The 27,139-nt window shown below is 31.1% G+C and overlaps 1 protein-coding gene across 1 annotated transcript; it reads left to right on the forward strand.

The window, feature by feature from the left end:
* Positions 1-18,452: 18,452 nt before the first annotated feature.
* LOC118063045 (protein STICHEL-like 4) lies at positions 18,453-26,558 on the forward strand. Its single transcript, XM_073408929.1, has 7 exons — positions 18,453-18,808; positions 19,026-21,620; positions 22,673-22,892; positions 23,229-23,789; positions 24,389-24,968; positions 25,673-25,736; positions 26,239-26,558. The coding sequence occupies exons 2-7, from the start codon at positions 19,572-19,574 to the stop codon at positions 26,329-26,331; spliced, it is 3,567 nt and encodes a 1,188-aa protein (XP_073265030.1). The 5' UTR covers positions 18,453-18,808; positions 19,026-19,571; the 3' UTR covers positions 26,332-26,558.
* Positions 26,559-27,139: the final 581 nt, after the last annotated feature.

Below are 27,139 nucleotides of genomic sequence, written 5' to 3' on the forward strand. Positions count from 1 at the left end.
AGGTGGGCTGTGGCTAAGCTAGCTAAGGGTGTCAGGTACAGTGATGATTGAAGTTTTTTTTTTTTAAATGCTTTTTTATTTAAAAATATATTATTTTTTATTATTTTAAAAAAATTATTTTTATATTAATACATTAAAATAATTCAAAAAAATAGGGATAGACTCGACTCTCCTAAACTGAGAGATTGGTCCAAAGTGTTTTTTAAAAAATGATATAAAATTAAAAAAAAAAAACATTAGGAGAATTATTAAAAAAACTCAACTCTTTATTTATTTATTTATATTACTAGAATTTTCTTAACATTGGATTTTTTTAATTGTTATTTTTTATTAATTTATTTTATATTGTATATTTCAAGCTGATTCTGTATGTTGTGTTTAAAAGTTAAAGAAAACTCTGAATTTTATGTAAAGATTATAAAATCATGAACACATAAAATAAAACAAATCCATGGAAAATCAAATTCAAAAACCACGCCGATAAAAAAAAAACATATAAATTGAATCAAGTATGTTTCGTAAATAAATCAATAATTTATTGTTTTTTCTCTCTCTTATGAATAAATGTTAATATAATAACAAGAGAGGGCTTGTCTTAGTAACAGAAGGATGTAGCTAATCATAACTCAATAGTAGAGGGATGTGGGAAAAAAGAAATAGTAAATTTTTTATTTTAAATGGATGTTTGTGTTAATTTATATACATCTCAATTAATCCCATATATTCTAAAATTTTTAACATTCAAATAAATAATTTTAAAAAATAAACTCAGAATTTACAGTTAAGTTGTAACTCTTATTAAAAATAATAAAATCAGTGTTATATATATATGAGAAGGAGAGATGATGATATGTGGGGCCATTTATATGGTGATTGATTTCGCACCATCTGAGCATGGGCCCCATTCAACCCCGGATCGAGAGATGGCTGATTTATGTTTGAACATCCGATTGCGTGATTAACGACCATGATGCATGGTGCAGGTATTCGTATAATTCTGGTGGCAAACAGGAAATTAGTTTGTAAATTATTAAATGAATAATTAATGCATATAAAACCTAAGGCTTAAGGGAGAAAAAAAAGGTTAAGAATAAATTGTGATTGGGTCGGTGGGAGACCTTGACGGGACAGTACCGTGATTGTGATATTTAGAATCTTGGGTGGCCAGATATGACAGCATGATCAAGTGATTCTACAGTTGAGAATCGAGCTGTGACACTGATGGCTGTGACTCTAGCCGCTTTATGTAATTTGCAAATTCCTACATCAAGGTTTTACAGTGCTTAAACAGGCTTTTCATCGTGTTTTAATTTTTAATTTTAAATTAAATTTATTTTAGTATTTTTAAATATTTTAATGTCTTGATATTAAAAATAAATTTTTAAAAATAAAAAATATATTACTTTAATATATTTCCAAAAACAAAATCTTTTTAATGTAATTTTCTATGAATTAATTTGTTCTATCTTTTGTACACAGAAATTATCAGTTTGAGACTTTTTTTTCTTTTTTTTTTTTAGTCGCAAGAAAATGCCATGTGAAAGTCGATTCATCGGGAACCACTACTGAAACCTTGAAGTCTGCAACTCTCTAAATTTTAACTTTCCCAAAAAGTAAAAATCAGCCAGCAAGAAGGCTCCGATGGGCACTGTCATTTTCTCTGGGGGATCTTGTAATGGTAAATAAATTTTTGGAAAAAAAAGAAAAAAGAAGTGAGGAAACATTGGTATTAAAAAATGAAGGGAAACACAGCATAGGTCCATGAGAATATAAGTCACACATGCCTCCCCTTCTGTTGAAAATATTAAATTGCCTCAAAGAATTTGCATCATTTTTAATACTTTGGACATGGAAGGGACAGTGGGAGTAGCTGGTAATTTAAAAAAAAAAAAAAAAACTAAAAGGAAGAAGCTTCCAAGCATGCGGTTGAAAATATTATATGTGAAAAGGCTGGCATTTTGAAATTCTTGCAAGCATAGAAATTAATTTAATAAATTGAAATTATCTTTTGAATTAAATTACTTAAAGAGTCACTTGAAATCATTTCTTAAAAAAATAATAAAATTCTAAAACGCAAATAAAAACCTTGTTAGTTTTTGTTTTCAAACAATTAGCTGTAAAAATATTCGGAAAAAATGTTTGCCTTTATTGTCTTTATATTGAAGGTGTACAATGATTATTTTTTATTTAGTTTGATTTTTATAAAAAAAAAAAAATTAAAACTAGTTGTTTTGAAAAAAAAACTAAAATTGATTCATATTAACCGGTTTCGGTTCGATTATTTTATAAAAAAATCGGTTCAAACCGTTTTGGTTCGGTTTTTCTAGTTTGACTCTTTTTTTTTTTTTTTTTCAATTTGGGCTTGGTTTGTTTTTTTTTATTTTAGATTTATAAACCAAAACCAAACCAAACCAATCTATTTTTTTAAAATTATAATTTTTTTTTTTTTATGATTTGGTTTTTTTTAGTTTTTTTTTTAATTTTTTAAGTTTAATAAGTTTTTTATTTTTTCTCACCCATAAAAAACAAAAGAAAATGGCGCGGAGCAATAAATGGCCGAAAGAAGATGGTGACTAAAACAGAGTCTTGAAATGTGGGGGCCATGGACAACGAACACACCATAGCAGACAACATAAACAAAACTTAAAAATGAAATGAGAACAGCTAGCAGAGTACCGATGCTTTGTGATTTGATGACCGTTTCTGGAGAATTTTATGTTTTTTTCTCCCTTCTTTTCTCATGGACAGAGAGACCAATAATGTTTTGCCCAATAAAAAAAATAAAATAAAATAAAGTGCACACCGTTGAACAGTTGAACCTTTATGATTTGTGAGGCTTTTTAAACACAAAAATATACAGAGGAGTACAGACAAAAGTAATGACAAAGTAATGTAATTGTAACCAGTAGAAAATAATTGTTTTTATACGTAATTAATTGTAAAATATGTTTTGTTTTATATGAGATTTTTATATTTATAACTATTATTATTTTTTATTCAGAAATATATTAAAATAATATTATTTATTTTTTTAAATCAGTTTTAACATTAATACATCGAAACAACTTGAAAAAATTAATTTAAAATAAATAAATAAATAAAATTAATTTTTTTCAAAAATATTTTTATATCACTATAGAGTACCGAGAGATGAACATTTTGAGTTCAAAAATAATAATAATTGCAATCAATTGTGTTTCACAGGGCACACACCTATATTAATTAATCATCATTGTTTAAGAACATATTGAAATTACGGTCGGTATATAATTAATTAGATCATGCACTATAAGATATGCTCGAGACTGACCCGTGTAAGCAAATTGATTAAAAGAAAGGTTCAATTTAAAGATGAGAAGGTCCCAGCATCCACTTATCTTCTATCTGTTAATATGATGTTGTGTTTATTAAATAAGTTCATTCAATGTATACCTTTTATTATTATTATTATTATTATTATTATTATTAATATGGATGTCCAAATCTGCTTACACGTACCTCGATTAATTTTACGAGTACCTTGACTAATTTTACGGGTTTTAAAGTTAAAAAACATGTAAATTTTTAGTAACATTGAGATTTATAAGAATGTTTGAACACTTTGAATATTGGTGTAGTTATAATTTAAAAATATTAAAAAAAAGCAATTTAATTGTAGTTTTTTAAATAAAATAATAAATTTTAAAAATATATATTTCATTAAAACTGTTATAAAATAATTTTTATATATAAAATAAATAATTTGGTTTATATAAAATCAAAATCTAAAATATGATTACGTATAAAAAGGCAATAACTAAATGATTTTTTCTCGTTTTCACGAGCAAGAAAAAACATCATCATAATACCAAACATTCTAATACTTTCAGCTAAAAAAAAAAACCAGAGCAAGGCCCCCAATGTTCGCTAACACTGGATAACTAAATTTAGGAAACAAAGGTGATCGAACATTAGACTTCAAAATACAGATATGTTTCCAGTTCGATGGGTTTGGATTAATGTTTTTGGTAGCTCTGTGACATTAATGGCAGACAATAAGACATAAACAAAAGTTTGTGATCGATGCTAGTTCGAGGAAGGGCATTACCATAAAAAAAAAAAAAAAAAAAAAAAAAAAAAAAAAAAACCTAAAAGGATATAGTAAAACATTGTGGCCCTAGATTCATTGCAATGTGACTTGGAACACTATTTGAAATAATATGGTTTTTTCTATGAGATTCATGTTGATCGATGATAAATTAATTTGTTCACTCTTTTAGCATAGTAAAACAACTTCAATATCCTTAAAAACAAGAAAATCTTGAGCTTTTGTCCAGGGGCTTTTAGCTTCTTTAAAAAAAAATTAGCATAGTAAAGTGACAAATTAGGATTGCAAACAAAAGTCATCAAACTAGATTCAAAGAGGTTTCTTGTATTTTCATCCAAATTGTTTTTTGTTATAATTAAGTTAGTTTAAGAATAATTTATTATTTTACAAAATATAAAACATTATTAAAAAAACTAGTTGGTGTGTGTGGAGAATCTCTTCACATTTCAGGAGGCACGTTGGGTGTTGTCTAACATAGAAATATTAACTTTCATGATGATGTTAAAAGCGTTATAGCGCCACCTTCCATATAAGGAAGCGCAAGGGGTGTTTTAGGCGACGGAGTGTCACCAACTGCCTCTTCTTTTTTTCTTTTCTCTTTCTTCTCTTGGAATTCACACTAGCCATTAAAATTTTTAGAGGTGTCCTCTCATTTAATAATATTTCAACTTGGTTCCATGTTTGTTTGATTTATACTTGAATGGCATGGAAACTCCCTACATGCTTATTTGATTAAAATAGTGATATGTTCCTCAACTTACTTAATTATAACAAAAAAGTCAAGACGAAAAAAAAAAATCAATGAACATCAATTAAAGAATTTTTTATTTGAAGAATAATTAATCATTCAATTATAGTTTAGAAAATAAAAAGTTGAAACGACCCTAGACATTGATTCAATGAATCTTGTTTTCAAGAATAAGTTTAGTTATTTTATTATGTAAATAAAAATAAAAATATTATATCTTCCCGATAGCCAAGCCAAATGTTTTGTTGATAAAAAACAAATTTATCATTTCAGTATTCTAGTTCATAATACAAATGAGTCTATAACTGTAACATTTTACACGGTTCAACATCACCCTTCCCTTTTAGTTTTGTTCTTGATAACAACGTTACAAGCACACTTATCTTCACTGAATTTTATTTGAGACAAGGAGCCTTCACGTAGGGCCTTGTCTAAAATTATGACAAATTATTAGTGACAAATTATATATATATATATATATATATATATATATATATATATATATATATTCATTCCTTGTTCGTTTAATTATATCATGAGAAATAATCATTAAATACCTTATAAAAGGATACTACTTTTCTTTCTTTTCCCGCATGCAACTTTAACATTAAATAAATCCTTGGTTGAATTCCGTCTCGAGGCTTAATTTACACGGCCACACAATTTAAATAAGAAACAACTCTTTTTGTACTTAGGTCTTGGCCTAGCGGTTGAAGGAACTTGTTTTCTTCCTTTGCATCCTGGATTCAAACCTCAACGTGCACGTCTGTCACCCCCGCGGTGCCTTACATGCTCACTGGGTTTGCAGGATATTCAGTGAGCCGTGGGATTAGTCGTGGTGCGTACAAGCTGGCCCGGACACCCACGTAAATCAAAAAAAAAAAAAAAACAACCTCTTTTACTATAGGAAAACTAAGAGAAAGTATGTTGAAGTGTTGGCTCATATGGTAAGTGAATTTTATTTAATTTTTATATTATCGTTAAGGGTTTTACTAAAACAATTAATTTTTAATTTTAATTTAAAAATATAGTAGAAAAATCATGTTTATATTTGCATTAGTTTGGATATGGATTAATTGTTTATATAAATAAACTCTATCCATATATATACATGAAAAAGAATTACAGCAAAGCAGGCGTTAATCATACGAAACTTTAAACTACTCAAAGTATTAATTGTTAGGTATGTATAAATCATTCTCTTGATGGGTTTGACTTAACGGGGAATCAAATTATAATGTATCATTACCTTTGTTATAATTATGTTCTCCAAATACCGCCATTGGCCTAACGGAATAGTATAAGTTAATGATTAATTCTTCATCATGATTTAAATTAGTTGTTAATTGTAATAAGAATATATTGATTTTGATTTCATAAATTATTGTTGTCTGAGAGAATAATAACAATTGTTTTTTAAAAATTATATTAAAATAATATTTTTTTTATTTTAAAAAATATATATTTAATATTAGCCTATCAAAACAATAAGAAAAAATTATTAAAATTCTAGTATAAATACATGTCATGGGATACATGTCGTTAAAAAACCTAGGATGAGATGTGTATATTTAGAAGTGTGGTTGTGATTATTTTTTAAAATGTTTTTCATGTTAAAATATATTAAAATAATATTTTTTTTATTTTTTAAAAATTAGTTTTTAGATCAGTATATCAAAACAATCTAAAATATATATAAAATTAATTTTAAAAAAATAAAAATAGAACCATATTTTTAAATGCTCACATCTTTGATTTAAAGACAAGGCGGATAGAAACGACATGCTGTCACCGAAGAGTCTAAAAGGCCCGGAATTGTCAAAGCCGAAGTGATAGCCCCTGAAAAAAGGGAAGCAAGCGTCCAAGGCCGCAGTGGGATTGACTGTAGACAATCAAAGCTGTCCTCCCCTGAGAAAATGGCCATAAATAGTGGAAAACAATGTACACAATTGCAATATATTGAGATGTGAAATCACGACATACTTTCATTAGATGTCTTGGTTTCTCTCACCCCTTAGGCAGGTGCATGTTACCAACAAATTTTAAAGTGAAAGCTCTGTGGTTGAAAAGCTTAGTTTTTAAAATTCAAATTTTTTTTCCTATAAATATATATTGTAGACATCACGAATGCATTTATAATATCATTTCAGAACATATATTATACATTTTAATTATTAATCAATCTTTATATTTATGATATTTGTATTCTTTAAGATGCCTTTATGAGATTTTCCTCATCAAAATTAACAATCACATACATTATAAATTAGATTAAATACGCTCTAATAAAAACAACATATAATATACACTATATACTTGTTTGTGCTCGTCACAACATTTTTTTTCCTATCATTGCGCTGAACTTGGTTTATATTTGTGCTAAATATGTAAGATAATATAAACTTTAACGGCTAATAATACAAAGAGAAATTAACACAAACCATAAGAAGTAACATAAATAGAAAGATTTAAAGATGTGGAGGAGTTAATACACAACCAAGATAGTGAGAGTGGAATCCAAATAAAAATCAAAGCTTGTCCATTGCAATTTTTGCTAGGTGCACATAACATAGGTCTAGCATGTTTGTTAGACTCAAATGCTAAATTCAAGTACCTTGGGTTTAACGTGGTTGTCATACTCAAGCCATTTGGGTCCGGTGTGGTTGCCAGACCAAAATTGTTTGGGTCTGGCGTGGTTACTAGACCCATGACACTTGGATATAGCATGAGCGTTTGAGCTTGATGTAGTTTCCATACCCAAAACTCTTAAACCTGAAATGCTTGTCTAACTCAAGTACCTTAGGTCTGGCTTGGTTACCAAACTTATGATGCTTAGGTCTAGTATGGATGCTTGGATCTAACGTCTAGGATTTGCATAATTTTCTTGAGTCATGCAAAGATAATGGTTTTGTTGAGGATCAAAAAACTCATACAAATGTGTTGAATAACTAATAATTCCTTGTGAACTTCTAATGTATTGTTAAGAGAAAAAAAACAACAAATACAGTTGCCAAACACTATTGAATTGCAATAAATAGATGCACAATTTAATTTAAACTCTGCCATGTTGATATCAATTTAAGCTAAGCTAAACTTTAAAAAACTCTTATCAAGAATAAAGAAAAATTACTCTTGCAAGCTTCTCTTGTTAACAACGCAAGAATATACTTATTGTTTTCCAATAAAATATTGATTCAACATACTCAAGGTTCCCATGTTCTGCCCATTAATTTGTTGTCCAAACTTTTTGTTATCCATTTCTAATCCTTCTACTTGGGTTTGGCGTTGTTGCTAGATTCAAGACTCAAGTAGTTTGAGTCTGGCGTGATTTCCAAATCCATATTGCTTGGGTCTAAAGTGGTTCCCAGACCCATAGCGCTTGGTTATGGCATGGGCACTTGGGCCTAACGTGGTTGTCAAACCCAAATATCTTTTCTTTTGTCCGATTCAATTTCATTATCTTCGTGATCTAAGTTGCAAAAGTTAAAAGAAAAGGGAGAGGGAAAAAAAAAAGGCAATGAATGAGAAGAAAACGAAAGCCATATAAATGTTTTTCCACTCACGAAAAGATAGGAAATTGAAAGTAAAATTACTATTATAATTCACAATAAAAAACTCTTGATCCACAGTGATTTTCAACATTTAGCTTCTGTTATAATTTAGTACAAAATAATATATAATTAATTTATCGTTGTTTTAGGTTTTTAATATAACCACAAACTAAAAAAAATATCTGAGAGATGTATTTTTACTTGTTTGTTTCTTTTTTCATGTTTTTTAAAAGACATTTAAGTTGTTTCATAATTAAAAAATATATCGTGCAACAGATGTGAATATCAATATATTTTGATGAGGATTATAGATAATATGTATAAATAAAGATTATACAAAGGTTTTGATTGAAAAAAAACATGTATATGTAAGGATTTATTGATAGGCTTTCTTGAAATTTTATGTTTTGATACAAAGTTTGAGGTTTCATGATTAAATCTTAACGTGTGATGTCTCTCTTTAATAAACTCTACTCATGAAAGCATTGTCTTCATATCCACGAGTATTCTATTCAACCAACATAGAATCGTAAAAAAAAAAAAAAAAAAAAATCATAATTCTAATTGAAGATAACATGAAGGGAGAATTACATTATCGGAGAACCAGCTTCAAAAATTTTTCATTTAAATATATCAATTTTTGTTATTCAAAACTACCAATCAAATACTTTCGGCTAAATTCCATTAATTTTCCCGGATGTGGCAATTGACTTTGACCAACTTACTTCACATTGAGGCTTTTTCTATACAAGGAAAACTTATGTATTTAATAAATAAAAAAATTATCCAATCTATAACGAAACAAGTTAAATAGAAATATTAATATTATTTATTTATTTATTATTATATATAGTTTTAAATTTATTTAATTAAATATATTTATACTTCTGAATTGTTTTTGTAAAAACATGTTGAAAAAGCATATATATTTATATTTTTTTTTCAAAAAAAATTATTGATCCAAAACAAATTGCGAGTCAAATATTCTGCTAAATGGATATCTATTAATATGTAAATAGTTTCTGATATAAATGATGTGGAAAAGCCAAAGTGAGCAAATCCTTGTCAGCTTAGCCTCCCTTTCATTTTTTAATTTTTTTAAACTGAGATTTCTTTTCCTCTTTGAAAGCCCCAAATGCAGGCAATACAGGCTAGAAGTCGGCTAAAGTCGGCTAAAATTTAAAGGTAGCTATTAAATAAATACTGAATTTATCGAACAAAAATTCTATATTGTCATGCTACTTTAGCATCTCCATCTTGACTTATGGAGCAAGCTTCTTATTGGGCTAGAAAAGGATAGTATACGCATGTCAATATACAGCACTCAATTTTATAAATTAAGTGTTTTAAAAATATTTTTTATTTGAAAATATATTAAAATAATATTTTTTATTTTCAAAAATAATTTTTAATAAAATACTGTTAAAACATAAAAATAAACCATTATTAAAAACACAAGGACTGAAGCAACTACTGTCGCAAATAATAGAATCACATGCACGAAGGTTTAAAATTAAAGTCACCCTCCCTCCAAGCCTCCTGCAGCTACACCATCATTGCTCAGCAGATAAACGAAAATGATTGAAGCTTTACCATGGTAAAGTGAATTAGAAGGGGTACATTGGGATATCTTGAAAAGATTGATTAAGAGCAAGAGAAAGGAAAAGGTTTATCAACCTAACGATCTTGATTAGGGATTTCTTTTGCTTTCTTCTTCTTCTTTTTTCTTTTTTTCCCTTTGTCAGCATGGAATCAAACTGAAAGCTATATATATATATATATATATTATATATATATATATAATATATATAATAAAAAATTCTCGAGCTTTAGGTTATAACGCTTAATTGTAGAGAAAACTCTACAAAACTTTGATAGTTTCTTAAAAAATCTTTATTTTTTTAATTTAATTTTGATGTGATCCAACCTGTTCCAAAAAATCTATTAGTAGCTCAATTACTAGGGCTAAGGCAATGAAGTTCAAGAAAGCCTATAATAAGTTTTTGCAAAATAGATGGGCCAAGATGGAATTACAAAATAGCAACAACCCAAGAAAAACAAGTCTTATAAATTTGATTTATATTCAAGATGGGCTTAAAGACTATGAGTTTAAATCAAGGGAGTAATTTCAGCTTCATTTGGCTTATTTTTGTTAAGTATTTTGTGTTTTCTAATCCTACAAAGAAATCATCAATTATTTAGGGGGGAAAATCTAGTTTATCAAAAAGATTTAATCAGCAGCAAACTAGGATTATAGGGACAAGCAAATTTTCTAGTCTATTTTTCAAAAACAATTATTTTCATATTATTTAGTTAGTTTTTGAGTTATTTAGGGTTTATTTTCAAATTGAATCATGTGAGCTTATTAAGTTATCTTAGGGTTTTATCTCTAATAGTATGAATATTCTTTTTGTAAAACTTAATTTGCAAATTTAAATACACATAAAGCTTGCCATATATTGTAACATAGAAAATAAGGATTTATTTGGATTAGTTCTTGATTGAACGACACTTTTTAAAAAAACTAATTAATTTTTATTATAATTTTATATTTCTTGCTCTTTTAAAGTGAGGATGTTGTATAGATATAGTTATTATAATTTTGATATCTGTGATAGAATTTCATTATATCAAGTTAATTATCAATCTCAAGACTGAATTGAGAAATTCGATTTGAATTAGTTTACTCCTTCCCATTTTCTATTAAGAAAAAGACATTTCACACCTTGACAATGAAAAACAGTTTGAATATACTTTTTTTTTTTTACTCTCTCTCTCTCTCTTGCTTATGCCTCTCTCTTAGAATAATGAACAAGGAAACTTTACGAAGACATAAAAGGGCATTTTCTTTGAAGAAATAGTATTTGCTAAAGACTTTGTCTCTGATCACAAATCCGCAAGCTTAAATGTAATGAGCCATTTTAGATCAAAACAGCATGCTTAGGGATTGGAAACATCACCAAAAAGCACAACAATTCTGTGTTTTAATCGGCCAAAGTCTTGTGCTCTGTATTGATTCTACTGTTGATTGCAAACACAAGACATTTGACTGTTGATTCTACCTCCTCTACCCATCGGATTAGGTAGACAAAACCAATGCACGGCCGGTGAGCTGCCTTGCAAAATGATTTCTTCACTCTGTGTTCTTTCGTCTCTCGTAGCTATTTGGCTGACCAGGAAGACACATAGGAGCCCAAAGACATCATCAATAACTTCGTTCACATCCTCTGTTTTTTCAAGGATGCTTGTGATCAGCTAATCTTGGATGTAAAACTCAGATAACAGTAACTCTTTGCCACAGTTTCTGCAAAATTGAGCGTCAAATTAATGTATATGCGTGTGTGTCTCTTAGCTTGAGAAGCCATTTACCAAAAAGAAAAAACTTGAGAAGTCGAAAGTTGAAACTCCATTGATGAGATTCTCCTCGGAGGTTGAGCCCAGGAACTAAAAACTTGTATGGTCCATCCCAACTCTGTAGATTGAGAGAGCTTGCGATAAGTTTCTAGGATCCAAGAAGATCCACAGGCTAGCTAGCTAGGATTGTCTTTTAGTGAGATCTGCCATCCACATAGATATGGGTTGGCATCTATTTAAATCCTAACTACTTTTGTCGTTGTCACCCGAGAGGACAACCCATCACTTTGCTCCATTGTAGTAGCTGGGGAAAGGGTGAGCCATTACCGAATTTATGGTATTTACTTTTGATTAGCTAGGTTTGGTTCAAACAAAATTTTAATCTTATTAATGCGCTCAATTGTTTTTATGATTTTTTACTAGAATATTTATTTTTTAGACATAATTTATTAATACAATACTTGCATGTTTTCCAGAGTAATTGTTTAGCAATGTTATTAAATCTAATCTAATGATATACATTAACAAGGTATTTTCCTGGTTCGGCTTCTTAGCTAACCAAGATTTTAAATTAAATATATGAAAGTTGAGGTGATGTGATTTAATTAATTTATTTGATAAATTTAAATATGATTTGGTCAAAACTTGATGTAACTTAAAACATTCTATAATTTTAGTTTTTTTAATATTAAAAAAATAATGTTTTTGATCAATTTGGATCTTTAAACATTTTGGTTTCAAGTTTTTTAAAATATTAAGATGATAAAATGTTGTTCTGATTCAGGTCAACCTGAGCTCACCCATTAAATCAACAACCAAGGTCATGAATCTAATTGAATTTAATATTTTTTTAAAAAAATTATTTTTTTATTTAAATATAAGATAATTTAAAAAACTCACATGAAAGCTACGAGCTAAAGTTTTTTTTTTAAAAAAAAAAAAACATGAAAGGTTATACAAAAAAAAAACTTATTAATATTACAAAAAGAATGTTATAATTTTATTTAAAAATAAAGTAAAAATTAAATGGTATTTAATAAAATATTATATATATATATATATATATATATATAGGCCAAAAGGAGCCAGTGTTTGGGCTAGATAGGCTAACACACTCAAAAAAAGACAAGGGATGAGGACATCCAAAGCCAGGCCCAAGTATTTGGCTAAATCAACCATTAATTTAATATTAGAGTGCTTTTTTGATACAGAGAAAAACTCATAACATGTAAATAAATTATTAGCTTTAAATCCAAGACAACATGGTTTACAAGGATAAAATTAAAAAGAAAAAAACTTTGCACCCAAAGTGAAAATTTCTCCAGAGAAAAAAATAAATAAAAACACTATCGAAATCCACATTACTTTCTCTCACATGAAATCTATAGTAATTTAAGTTTCTTTTAATTTAACAAAGGCTGGATAAATTTTTTGAGAATTTGTGAATGCACAGCAGCCTAAGGAAAACATAATATCATGAGCTCCTTGTAATTAATTATGCAAAAATTTATTCTTTAATTTATTAAAAAGTTAAATTTAATTTTTATTCTTTTGATTTTTATTTTTGTTCATGGCACTTTTATAAAATTTTGATTTATTTTTAATTTCATCATTCAATCTCAATTTAAAATATATTATTTTTTCCAATTGAGTCATTATTCTTTTAATTATTTTATTTTTTTAGTCCTTTTGTTAAATTGTTTTTTATTTTAAACTTAATAATTTAATAAAAAAGTTGGTTATTTTTTCTTTCATCTAATTAAAATAAGGCAAACTTATTTAATACAGTCGGATTGGATCTAATCTATAACCTGATTCACATTTTTTTTTTTCCAGATTTAAAATATGTTTGCGGTAATTGAACAAGACCACCTTGTTTGATACGGTCAGATCAATATGTTTTGATGAATTCAGTATTAATGTATTCTCACAGGAGATAAGCAACAGCATGGGCAGACAGCGACGCAACCCAAGCAGACACAAAATCCCAGTCCCAGAGGCAGGAATGGGCTTGTAATTGTCGAACCACCTGATTGTCTACCGCACCACATGGGTCCCCAAATGGATAAATCTTGCGGGTACTGTTCCCCAGATGGTTCGACAGTTGGAATTGGAACGGCATTCGCCTCCTGAGCCGCTGTGCCCCACCTGGGCTTGAGTCCAGACACTAAAAACTCGATGTTTCTCCTGTGAATTGTTCAAGATTCCGGTGACACCCCCCCTTGCATATGAATCTGAGACAGTAGATAATAGATGCATCATGCATGGTTGTCCATTCTCCATTGGCAGAACCTTTCTTTCTTTCTATGGTCAAAGAGAGCCCACAATGCTTCTTCTCAACGAGGACCCCACAGGGGCCACACAATGCTTCCTCCTCCTCCTCCTTTTCTCTCTCTAAGAATGGAGTCGCAGATCTTATCTTGTGCTCAAGTCTACCATCCTTTTGCACTTGCACCGGGGAAAGGAAAGGGATGGTTTTTCTTTTCTTCTTCTTTGTTTTTGTCCCTCGCTAATGGTTTGGGGGGAGGAGTGCTGAGGACTCCAGTCCATAAAGAATGGATTAAGAAAGTAATTGTGGCATCATCATCATCATCAGAAGAAGAAGAATCGGCAAGATCATGGTAAATGGGTCATCATTCATCATCAGCTGAACGGGCGCACGTGACTTCGATGCTACTGATTGCTTGGTCCTACTTCTAACTCCGTGACTATCCTTGATGCTAAAGATAGACTCCTTTTTCTTACAAAGGTTCGGTGATGTGATTGTGATCCCCTCTCTTCCTAGCTCACAGCCAATTATTAAAAAAAAAAAAAAAAGGAAAAAAAATAAGAGCAGGTAGTAAAAAAACTCCCTCTGGCAAGACTATTGTGAATTGTTATATTGATACAGTACTTTGATAATTTTTCCCTTGAAAAAGTACAAATTCAAAAGCAAAACGGTATTTTCATAGAATTTAATTGGCATTAATAAATTAATGAGGGTAAACCGGTCTCTTCGTGTTTTTGTTGCATAATAAAATTATTAATTTACTAAAAAAAAAAAAACAAACAAACATGGTTTACATGAATTTCTTGATCTTTTTACTTTTACAAAAACAGTTAAAAAATTAAAATACATTTTTTTTTAAAAAAAAAAAAAAAATAAACTTACAGCTATGGGTTTTTTTTTAATATTTTCATCGTGAGTGTTTACCCTTAATTTGAATGAGGGCAAAATCAGTATTTTAACAAATAAAAAATATTATAAAAAAAATTGTTGGTATGTTTTAAAACATCAACAAGTGGATGTTACCCGCACCCTTTAGAAAAACAATCAACTATCAAATCATTTTACGTGTCCAATAACAACGCAGTTAATGAGGTGACGCGTGTGGTGATATTCGTGGTTGTTCAGCGATGGCAAACCTTTTTTCTCATGACCTTTGGATTTGTGTTAAACCTTTCAAAATTTATTTGTATCATCAAATTTGTATTTTATTCAATTTTAGTCCTTGTTATTTTGATTGCTATTTGTGTTGATTTTAATGCCTTTTGAATATATTTTTTTCAATTTTATCCCTAAGTATTTTATTTCATTTAATTTTTGTATGTAGCTTTGGTTCTTTATTCTTTTGATTGCTATTTTTTTTTATCTTTTATTTATTTATTTATTTATTTTTAATTTTTGTCCCTCAACATTTTATTTCATTTAATTTATACATCCAATTTTGATCCTCATTCTTTTAATTGATATATATATTTTTTCTTGATTTATATTGTTTTTCATTATAGTCCCTGAATATTTTATTTCATTTAATTTTTATATCAAATTTGGTCTTCATTGTTTTGTTTTTTAATTTTTTATAATTAAAGTTTTGCTTTATTATTTTTTCATGTCTTTCTTATACGGGGTAATCCCGGTCTCATAACTTGAGTTACTGGTTTCAAATATTAGTCAAGTTTAAGTCTATTCTCTTTGTAGGTTCATTTTTACGAATATATTTTTCTCTTTTTAATATTGGGTTATCTCTTCAAGCTTAGTGATTGTTTTGCTTTTTTTTTTTATGGGATTATTTCGATTTCAAACTCAATTTTTTTTTCTCGGTGTTTTTTTTTATATAAAATTGATTTTTTTTCACTTTATCCATTGACATTAGATTATTGCCCTTGAGCTTTGTGATTTTTTCACCTTTTTTTCATGTGGGGTTATCTCAGGTGTAGGTTAGTCAAGTTAACCCGGGTTAATTCGAGTTTTTTTTTCACTATTTTTTTTTTATTGATTTAGCTTTGGTTTTTTTTTTGTTCTTTTTTTTTAAAAAAAATATTTTTTAATCTTGATCTCATATTTCAGGTCTCATTTTATTTAGTTATTTAGGGTTGATATAGGTTATCATTACCTAAATATTTGTTTTTATATTAGAAAAAAATTGACCTAGCATGCCTTGTAGCATAGTCCACCTATTGAGGGTGTTTGAGAGTGTGGTAGCGGTTGCTTTTCTACTAAAAGCATAATTTTTTTTTACTTCTTTTCATTAAAAAAAAAAAGTACTTTTTAGCAAAAAAAAAAAATTTTGAATTTTGGTGATTTGCCAATGCCAGTATTCCTACTATATTTTATTCTTTTCTTAAATACTTTTATTTTTTTTCTAAAGGTCTAAATAATTTTCTATGATACTAGTCATATGGAATTTAGCGTTGCTTTGGGGTCACTTTATATACTTTTTTTTTTGTCAAAAATATTTTTATTTTCTAAGTCAATAATATAATCTGATTCTTTCCTGTAATGTAAAAAAAAATCTTAAACGAAAATGTAATTTAATAAATTTATTTTTTTCAAAATAACTGAATTCTTACTTCAGAAGTCGGAAAAAAAAAAAACTTATTGGAAGATGAAATCATTCTTTGTCTCAATGGGACAGAATTGAGAAAATAAAAATTATAAACATTTCTAGAAAAATAAGAATTCTGAAAGAAATCACAGTAGGTGAACCTATTTCCCTAACCTTTTTTTTTAATATATTTCAACTCCTTTTTTTTTCCTACTTATCTTCTTCAACGAAAAGCTAAAAAAAAAAGAGAGGTAATTTTAATCTCCATTTTTGTGAGAATTTAATTTATCTAAAAAATAAATATAAAATGAAGAGGAGGGGAGAGATTTGAGAGGGGAAGAAAAGAAAAAAATTGTAAAAAAACTAAAAGAAAAAGAAAAAGAAAATGACAAAAAGGATTTGTGTATATACAATCAATTATATATCACCCAGAGACAGAAAAAATCCTCACAAAAGTGGAAACAAAGTTCAAGAATCAAGATTCCTGCTCCTCTAATTTAAATTTGAAATCATACTAAAATGGATAAAAATAGTATTTATTCGAAAGTAGCTGGTTTACAAATAACATGAATCACGATGAACAACAAAATTTAAAAGTTTGATGGGGTGTATCGTTAAATTATTTTTTTTAAATATTTTATTTTTTTAAAATTAAATTTTTAGTATTTTTAAACTATTTTTGATATGTTGATATTAAAAATAAATTTTAAAAAATAAAATTTATATATTATTTTAATGAATTAAAAAAAATACTTTAAAAAATAACATTTGTTACACTTCCATACATGCCATAAAAATATAATGGATACCCACCTCATTTGAAATTGAGGTTGAACCATCTTTTTATTAAAATTCTTAATTTTTTTTAATAATTTTAGATAATTTTAATATAATAATATAAAAATAAAATTTTTAAATAAAAAATATTTTTAAAAACAGCTTCTATACGTTAATCTCATCCGCCCACCACAAGTCATGAAACTTCGTTTTTTTTTTTTTCAAGGTCCGCACCAACTATTGATGTCAATTATAGTTACTGCGCAGTACTGAACATGAAAAAGTGCCCTCTCCATTCCATATTATGGAGTTTAGACCCGACCCGACCCGACCCTACCCTACCCTAAAAGTACCTGAAAAAAAACGGCTATTTCAACAGAACGGACACTCCTAGATCTGGTCCCCCCCTTCGAATCTCAGTTTTGCTCTCTTCTCTCTGTTTCAATGCGGAGGTGGTGGCGGTATATGTTTTGTTTTTTAAAATATTTTTTTTATTTTAAAATATATTAAAATAATATTTTATTAAAAAATTTTCTTTCACATCCTAATATATTAATTATACCCAACCCACTTAACTAGTTTGATGTTATTTCTTATTTTTAATAGATATTATATCTTTTATTTACACAACTTTTTTTTTTCCAACACATAAATCATATTTAAATTAACATTTGTGTAGTCATGGAGATTTTATTCACTATGTTAGAAAAATAAATAATAGTCGGTTTATGATTTAATTATTTTTATATTTACTATTGTGTTTTGAGAAAATTACACTTTATATCTTTAATAAATATAAAATAAATTAAATTATTTAATAATTTAAGATTTAAATTATCACGAGCTTAATAAAATTTAAGGTATTGACTATAGTTTTAAAAAACACACATAAATATAAAAATAACTAAATATTAGGGTAATTTTCCCTATTAATAAATTAATATTTTTTATTTGCATGCTCTAACAAAACACCACATTTTGATTATGATTTCTTTTTCAGTTTTTTTTTTTTAAATTGATGTTTTATATGTTTTAATATAATATATTAAAAATAAATTCTTTTAAAAAATTAAATATTATTTTATTATATTTAAAAACAAAAATAACTAAGAAAAACACTTCCACGTTCTTTGTTGGCTGTGCTCTGCTTCCACAGCCTCCTCTCTCTAACAGATCTCACCTCCTTCTCTCTCTAAACATCACAACTCTGAAGCTTCTCTGCTTATTTTAGTTCTTCTCTATCTCTTTTGTTTCCCTCTCTAAAGTTCCAAACTTCATCACTCTCTAGAAATAAATTCTGTTTCTCAAGTGGGGTTTTCAGGACTATCCTTTTCCACGAAAAGCAACCCTCTGCTCCTCGTGAATTGCATGTCAAGTTGGCAACTTTGAGGGCGACCATTAAAGAGTCTGTGAGAGAGATCTAATCTGGAGGCCTTGCCTTCATGGCCATAACGGGTTGTTTTTGCTTTTGGGGAATTTTCAGGTGAATGTAGTATTTCTCTTGTTACTTTTTTTAGTGCGTCTTTCTTCTTCTTCTTCTTCTCTCCTCTAGGCCCCATCTTCTTTTAATCTCAAGCTTCTTTATTACCTACCCATTTTATCATAATTGCAAATGGGTTTATACCCTTCAAAAGCTTCTTTTTTCCTGGGGGAGTTTAAGTTTGAAGATTGACATTTGTCTTGTCGGGTCTATTTTTTAGCGTCCAGGTGGTGAGTTGTAAAAGGAGTAGTGCTTTTGGTCTTCTTGAACTGAAGCTGAGGTTTTAGCATGGGAGTGAATGTAGAGTGATCAATGCAGTTTGGGGGCTTTAACAAAAGCTTGAGATTTTGAGTTTGCTTTCATGGGTTTGGGTTAGTAAAATGTTTTTTTTTTTTGGATAGTTTGTAGTGGTGATTCTATGCCCTACAGGAGCACATACTGATTGTTCTGAAGAACTTGTTGTACATGGAGGAAAGTTTCGGGGATTTGGTGTTATAATGGCAAATTGGTTTGTTACCTTTGAGATGAAAATGAATGCCTTGTGTTTAATGGAGGATCTTTGATTGCTTGAGTTTTGGCTTTTTCTGTGGGTTTTGTCAATCGGTTAGTTGTGTATAATTACTTACCTTTTCGAAAGCAATAGTGTCAGATTTAATTTTTGGGGTGGATAGAGTTTGAAAAAACCACAAAAAAAAATGCTATATAGTTTGATTAGTTTTGATAACCCTCAAGAAATAATGCTATCATTTGCATTTATGTTCTGATCATGACCAAGGCAGTCCGCACTAGGATTCTCAAGGATGCAAATGGTGATATCGGCGATCATCTCCGAAACCATATTCATTTGACCAATTGTATTCATCTGAAAAACCATATGCTTAAGCAAAGCCCCATACTGGCTGATAGGTCATTAATGCGGGACCTCATTACCCTTCAGAGGTCCCGATCTTTGAGAGATCCTTCGGCCAGTCCTTCTTCATGGCACTCACCTTCTGTAGTTGATTTACTTCCCAAGAAAGGTGACCCAGATGCGGCCATTCGAGAAGGTAGAAGCTCAGTTGGCACTGAGCGTCGAAGAGAAAGTAGGAGGTTGTCAGGTACTTCTCCACCCTTAGCAAATTTAGCACCATCAAAGGTCGTCCCAAGTGATATTAGCTTGGGTGTTGATGGGGTAGCGGCTCTTAGTGATCGCAGTGTGAAGAGTGGAATTAGGGATGGTAGGAGAGTTGTTACGAGAGAAGAATTTAGTAGAAAAAGTAACAGGGCTGATCTATTGGGCGGTGATGAAGACCTTCTACAAGATCACGCTGTTAATAGTTTTATTCATGAAGCTGTTTCGGGGAATTCAGAATCAAAAGATAGAAAGAGTAAACATAAGGGGAAGCATAGTCAGGATATGCATATTAAGACTCTTTCAGAGCAGCTAAATGAGATTCCAAGGGGTAGCGATGTGGCATCTTCCAACATGCATCTTCACGGAAGACACACACAACAGCAGAAAATAGGTGAGCATGAGACCAGTGTTAGTGGCTATAGTGGAGTGAATAGGGTGAAAAGGCGGAAGTTTCGAAGTGCCAGAAGAACTCGGGCTGCTGCTCCAGCTTCAAGGGATGCTGGAGGACACAAAGAAATGTCTGTTGCTTCTAATTCATTTGCTCAAGGTCCAGCACAGCCAAGGTATCACATGGAGGAAGAAGAATACGGGGACCAAAATGTCACAAGGGCTCCCAGAAATGGATGTGGAATTCCATGGAATTGGTCAAGAATTCATCATAGGGGAAAGACATTCCTTGACATGGCTGGAAGGAGCTTATCTTGTGGTTTGTCAGATTCAAGGAGAGATGGTACATTTTCCCATGGAAGAGATTTTCCTGGTATGCCTGTGGCATCTGATCATTCTACTTCATCTTCTAAATCTGATGTAGAGGCTTTGCCTTTACTAGTGGAGGCATCCGGATCCCATGAAAGCACTGATAATGCTGGTTGGGTGCATGACTATTCAGGAGAGCTAGGTATATATGCTGATCACTTGTTGAAAAATGATGTTGATTCTGAAGCAAGATCCAGTGAACAATGCAAGCTTGGGCGGAACCACAATGGTAGGCATCAAAATCTGACACAAAAGTACATGCCAAGAACTTTCAGAGATCTAGTGGGACAGAATTTAGTAGCACAAGCTCTCTCTAATGCTGTTTCTAGGAGGAAGGTTGGGTTGCTATATGTGTTTTATGGGCCTCATGGTACTGGGAAAACCTCATGTGCTAGGATATTTGCCAGAGCTTTGAATTGTCAATCTCTGGAACATCCAAAACCTTGTGGCTATTGCAATTCTTGCATTTCACATGATATGGGTAAGAGTCGAAATATAAGGGAAGTTGGCCCAGTCAGTAATTTTGATTTCGAGAGCATTATGGATCTGCTTGACAATATGATTGTTTATCAGATCCCATCTCTATATAGAGTTTTTATCTTCGATGACTGTGATAGTCTGTCTCCTGACTGCTGGAGTGCCATATTGAAGGTCATTGATCGAGCACCCAGACGTGTAGTTTTTGTCCTTGTCTGCTCAAGTCTTGATGTTTTGCCTCATATAATTATATCTAGGTGCCAGAAATTCTTTTTCCCAAAGCTAAAAGATGCAGATATTATATATACTTTGCAGTGGATTTCATCCAAAGAAGATATAGATATAGATAAGGATGCGCTAAAACTTATTGCATCACGGTCAGATGGATCCTTGAGGGATGCTGAGATGACACTTGAACAATTAAGTTTGCTCGGGCAGAAGATATCTGTTCCTCTGGTTCAGGAATTGGTAAGTGCTTTCTGATTCTTTGGCTATAATTAAAATGTTAAAAAAATTTGATGTCATTGTACATTGGTTAAAAAAATGCATATTCCAATACTGTCAGTGTTATGTTTGCCTCTTTAATGATATATCAAAGTAATATTCTATAGTCTATACAAGTCTGCAAGGTATTGACTTTGATGTGTATGTTAGAAATATAATTGTTGCAGTTAAGTTTTTCAAACAATTAATGCTTTGAAATGTACTTGATCATGCAGGATGTGCTAATTTTCACTTTTTTTTTTGACAAAAATCAAGGTGCTTTTATTTTCTGTGTTAATGATGGTGGGATGGTGCTAGCATGTAAAGGAAGTTATAGTTCTATGTTTGGACTCCAGATTATCCAAAATTAGAAGTTATATTTGTGTGTATGTTATTTTGCTGATAAAATATGAGTCTAAGCCTTATCCTGATCTCAATTCACCACTCGAGCTAAATTATGAACGAACTGTTGTTCTTGTTGTTTTTCATATTTGCCATTTCCAAACATGAGATAATTTTTAGGCTTATAAGGCTAAGTAGTTACAAAAAATTGTGCTGCATTGTTGTAGTGTTGCATAAAAGAATGTTTGTTAACCGCTTGATGTCTATAGATTAGATTGAAGAGCAATTTGCCATTCATGGCTTGTGGCTGAGTTTCTGTTTAGATGCAGTAGACTAAACGCACAAGCTTCTCAGAATATCCATATCCATGGAAATTGGATATATAGGACACTTAATTGAACCACTGTTAAAAAAAAGCACATCTTGGTTGTGATTGTATGCTTATTAGTATTCTGCTTTGTCAGTTGCAATGTGCAGCTGCAGATTTTTTGATGAACATCATCTCAATATGATGATAATCTTCTGCAGAAATTCTGCTTTGCTAGTTTCCCTAACCCATTGAGAGCTCAATAGCGCTCATGGATCCGTGATTATGAATCTCTCATAATCACTGCTCTTGCCTCTTCATTATCCATCATGGGCTATCATCGATATGCTTCTATTTATTTGCTCTAAACTCTACGAGTCTCTTACAGGTTGGGCTAATCTCTGATGAAAAACTGGTGGATCTTCTTGATTTAGCATTATCTGCAGACACAGTAAACACTGTGAAGAATTTGAGAGTCATAATGGAAACTGGTGTGGAGCCATTAGCTTTAATGTCACAACTTGCTACAGTTATCACTGATATCTTAGCCGGTAGCTATGATTTCACAAAAGAAAGGCCTAGAAGGAAATTTTTTCGACGAAAGCCATGTGAGTTCAGTAGTTATTTGATGCTTTGTGTATCAGTGATAAGTTATTGAATAATCCAACTTTTTAAATTTGGTCTGTGTGACTATGGTCCCTCTCACCTGAAATTGCTGGTTTGTGATTTTCCTTCCAAACTTTGGGATGTTATGGATATTTTGACCAGTTTGGTGTTATTAAGAATTGTTATGTCAATGTTTTTGGTGTCTGAATTTTTATTGTTTGTACCTCCCCCCCCCCCCTCAATTTTCCATCAAAAACTCATACTGGGTTGTATGAATCAGTTATTTATACTTTGGATATTTATTCACAAAAAATTGACGACAAATTTATTGGTTCTAGTATCCAAAGAAGATATGGAAAAGCTGCGTCAGGCCCTCAAAACTTTGTCAGAGGCTGAAAAACAACTTCGAATGTCAAATGACAAATTAACATGGTTAACAGCTGCCTTGCTTCAACTTGCTCCTGATCAGCAGTATCTGCTCCCTAGTTCGTCCACAGAAACTAGTTTTAATCATAGCCCTCTGGCCCAAAATAACATGGGTGGAAGAGATATTTCCAGAAAAGGTGGTGAACATGAGATGCCCAATAATGGGAGAGATTTGTCAATGCATGTCAGATTGGAAAGTTTCCCTGGTGGAACTTCTGCTGATTTCCGCAACAATGGCTCAACAAATGGTATTAGCATGGACAGAAAAAGAAACATTGCGTCTGGGATGGCTCCTCAACGGTCACCTGCACAAACTTCTGATGCAATCCGGGTGAACAGCAGGCAGGTTTCTGGTAAAAGCCATAAGGGATATGAAGAAATTTGGTTGGAGGTGCTTGAGAAGATTCAAATTAACAGTATGAGAGAATTCTTGTACCAAGAAGGAAAGCTGATCTCTGTCAGTTTTGGTGCAGGTGCATCTCATTTACATGCATTTTTCATTTACATGTATTATGTCATTCGAACTTGCATTTGCACATAGTTGTGGTTTCCACACTTGTTTTATAATCTAGATGCTTTACATGCAAACATATACTGAATCACAATATATTTACTCAAAACATTGAGTGATGGTAAATGTTCACTTGAGGGTCTCATGGTGATGGGGACCAGCTACATGGATTATTTATCAACTGCTCGGGGCTGAGTCCACAAAACTTTCCCTGTTTGATCGTGCTTTATTTGTTTCTCGATTTGATAAATAGTCCTTTGATTAATGAACCTTAAAATATTCCTTGTTCCATATAAAGAACTGGTTTCAAGTGCTATGCTAGTCCATATTCTTAGATCATTATCCTGTCCTCTAAAATTGACAAACCAAGCAAAGATTACTCAAATAATTCATTTTGTAGGAGCATGCTCTTTTTAGTCCTTACAAATATTCTCCAAATTAGTGTTTTCTTTGTTCATCTCCAACTGTCCTTTATGTGGCATGCTTGGGAAACAAATATTCTCTATACATTCGCTCATAAATATTTAATCAACTCGTCAAATAATTTTTTACCTTTTGCAGCCCCAACTGTGCAGTTGATCTTCAGTTCACATTTCACAAAATTGAAGGCAGAGAAGTTTAGGGCACATATTTTACAAGCATTTGAATCTGTTCTTGGATCCCCAGTGACAATTGAGATCAGATGTGAGTCGAACAAGGAAACAAGTGCAGGGTTCCGTGTGCCTCTTATTTTACCAGCTTCTAAAAATGGTTCATCTCAGATGGCTATAGACCCAGTGCTGAATGCTGGGAGCAGAATGCCTAGGACAGGAGATTATCTTGAAGGGAGGAGTGAAATTGTTGAAGTACCGACTTCTCCAAGAAAATATGAGGGTAATGAACCAACTAACCACAATGTAGAATCCAGTAGAAGAGGTTTACAGCACACTCGGGCAGGAGAATCAGTTTCGAATAAGAAGCCAGCCGTGGGGTCTTTGGTGGAAAGAAGAAAGCTTGGGGAAACAAGTCAGAGTAAGAGCATTGTGAGAAGCAAGGTTTCCCTTGCGCGTGTAATTCAGCAAGCTGAAGGATGTACACAGCAAGCTGGATGGTCGAAACACAAAGCAGTTTCTATAGCTGAAAAGCTTGAACAAGAAAATTTGTACGTATTTGAAGAATTTTTTATTCTTTTTACCTATTATCATGCCAATCTAATTATTATCCTTGGTTGGCATGGAAGCTGGAACCACCTTTTAGCAGTGAACTTTATTTTACTAGAAAAGGCCTAAACTTTTGTTATAAAGTGGTGCCTTGGTAGCTGTCTTGGCTATATGTGATGAACAGAAAGAGGAGGGCTTGGTCATAGGGCTGGGTTTCAGTTTTTTTGTTTCTCCAAAAATCCTAGGGATTCCTTGACAGGAAGGGTAATGCACCCTTCTTTTATCCCTGATAAAGTAGATTCAATTAGCTATTTATCAGTTACCAATGTCAAACCATATATAATCAGTGAGTAGGGAGCTGATTTTATATGAACTTGTGCATAGTACAAAAAAAAAAGGGTTTATATTATATCTAGTTTCTCCAAAGAAGCCTGAGCATGTATTTGTAGGTGCTTGGTAGCATAATGGCTAAGGTCTCTTGGCATTGCACCAAACAACCTCACACCAGGAATAAGAAGGATTAAGGGAGGAAGAAGGTTAAACCTATCTATGGTCCTATAGCCTCGTAATGAACAGAAAAAAGTAACACTCTTGCCAAGTTTGTAATTAAAACTTGGTTGAGTCGAGAGGAGAGCTCTTCAGCACATTATATTTAAATTATATTTTGCCCTCTCAAATTGGCTTTTGTGCATTTGTAATTTTACAGGAGGCTGGAACCTAGATCAAGATGCTTGCTTTGCTGGAAAGCAACTAGAGTGACACGGCGGAAGGTAATTAATTCTGGATCTCTGATGATATTGATGCAAACTTATGCACCTTTGACCTAACCTCGTAAAAATATTCTTAAGGGTGCATGTTCTCCCATAATGCTGAAATAGAAAGCAACCATAGCATTCTTTTAGTGAGGTAGGTTAGTTTTCATGTTTATTGGTCAACATGCTTGCCAACGTTTTTGTAAATGTCATTCAAACCTCCATAGCATGCCAATCCCTTTCCTAGCTTCTTCGTTTTAGGTTCATATAATTATCTAACCAAACACAATAGAAGGTGGCCGGAAAAGTATGCATCACACAATAGTTTAAAACTGCTTTGTACACGCTGGCTGGAGCTCCCGTTGGTCTGTGACCAAACAGTTAGGTAACCAAAGCTACCATAATGATCAAAACATTTCCTAAGATGTACGTTTTGTCTGAGGGAGTGTCCCATTTTGTAAACGAGTAGTTATTTCGATGTAATCTGTCTTGAAAATGTTGGTTATGTTTGTTCTTGCAGCTTTCTCGTTTGAATATTAGGACACGAAAACCACATTCATTGCTGAAGCTTGTCTCGTGCGGAAAGTGTCTCTCTTCTAAATCTCCACGATAGAACAAGGAAAAATTTCCAGTGGCTTCGAAGGACTCAGACTTTCTAGCTACTTCATCAATACTAGCTAGTGTAATTAGCCATTTTCTTGCCATTTACCCAGTCAATTCATCTCCTTCATCGAATAAATGTAATGGTTATTTCTGATTAGAATGTAGCGAAAAATTATCCAGTGTAGCTTCTTCCTTCATGCAATCATTAAATAAATAGTCTTAGGCTTTCTTCTCTTCGACGTTTAATTGCAGTGAGTCCTGACTTTTCTATAAGTTAGAAGTTGGTACAGGATAACGAAACAGAAGGGCATCCATTGTTCATTGATGAGCTTTATATCTGGCTGATTAGAATTGGGTCACTCTCATGTCGAGGCCTAGGAATGACCAGAGAAATCATGCCCATTTTCTCCTTCCTTTCATGTGTTTCTGGTCACTTGAGAGCTATGATGGTGCTTGTTTCACTGTATGTTATTTATTTTTTTATTTTTTTATCAAGAATATGATTGTAATTATTTTTTAAAATATTTTTTATTTAGAAATGTATCAAAATAATTTTTTATTATTTTTTAAAAATTAATTTTGACATCAATTCTTTAAAATATCTAAAAACATCAAAAAAATTATTAATTTAAAATTAAAAAAATATATTTTTAAAATATAAAAACAAACAGTTTCATTACACTTTCGGGATTTTCCACTTCATGTGCTCGCTCAATAATTTTCTAGTATTCTTAGCGTATTATCATTCTTAGCTTAATAAATGTAATTTTTTATATGCAACATAGTCCATTAAATAGAAAACCAATAATAAAAATAAA

Source organism: Populus alba, chromosome 4 (assembly GCF_005239225.2).
Source record: "Populus alba chromosome 4, ASM523922v2, whole genome shotgun sequence".
Lineage (NCBI taxonomy): Eukaryota > Viridiplantae > Streptophyta > Magnoliopsida > Malpighiales > Salicaceae > Populus > Populus alba.

Coding starts and splice junctions, on each gene's coding strand:
- LOC118063045 (XM_073408929.1), top strand. CDS start 19,572: ATGACCAAGGCAGTCCGCACTAGGATTCTCAAGGATGCAAATGGTGAT. Junction 24,969..25,672: donor AAGCTTGAACAAGAAAATTT/GTACGTATTTGA, acceptor GTAATTTTACAG/GAGGCTGGAACCTAGATCAA. Junction 25,737..26,238: donor CTAGAGTGACACGGCGGAAG/GTAATTAATTCT, acceptor TTGTTCTTGCAG/CTTTCTCGTTTGAATATTAG.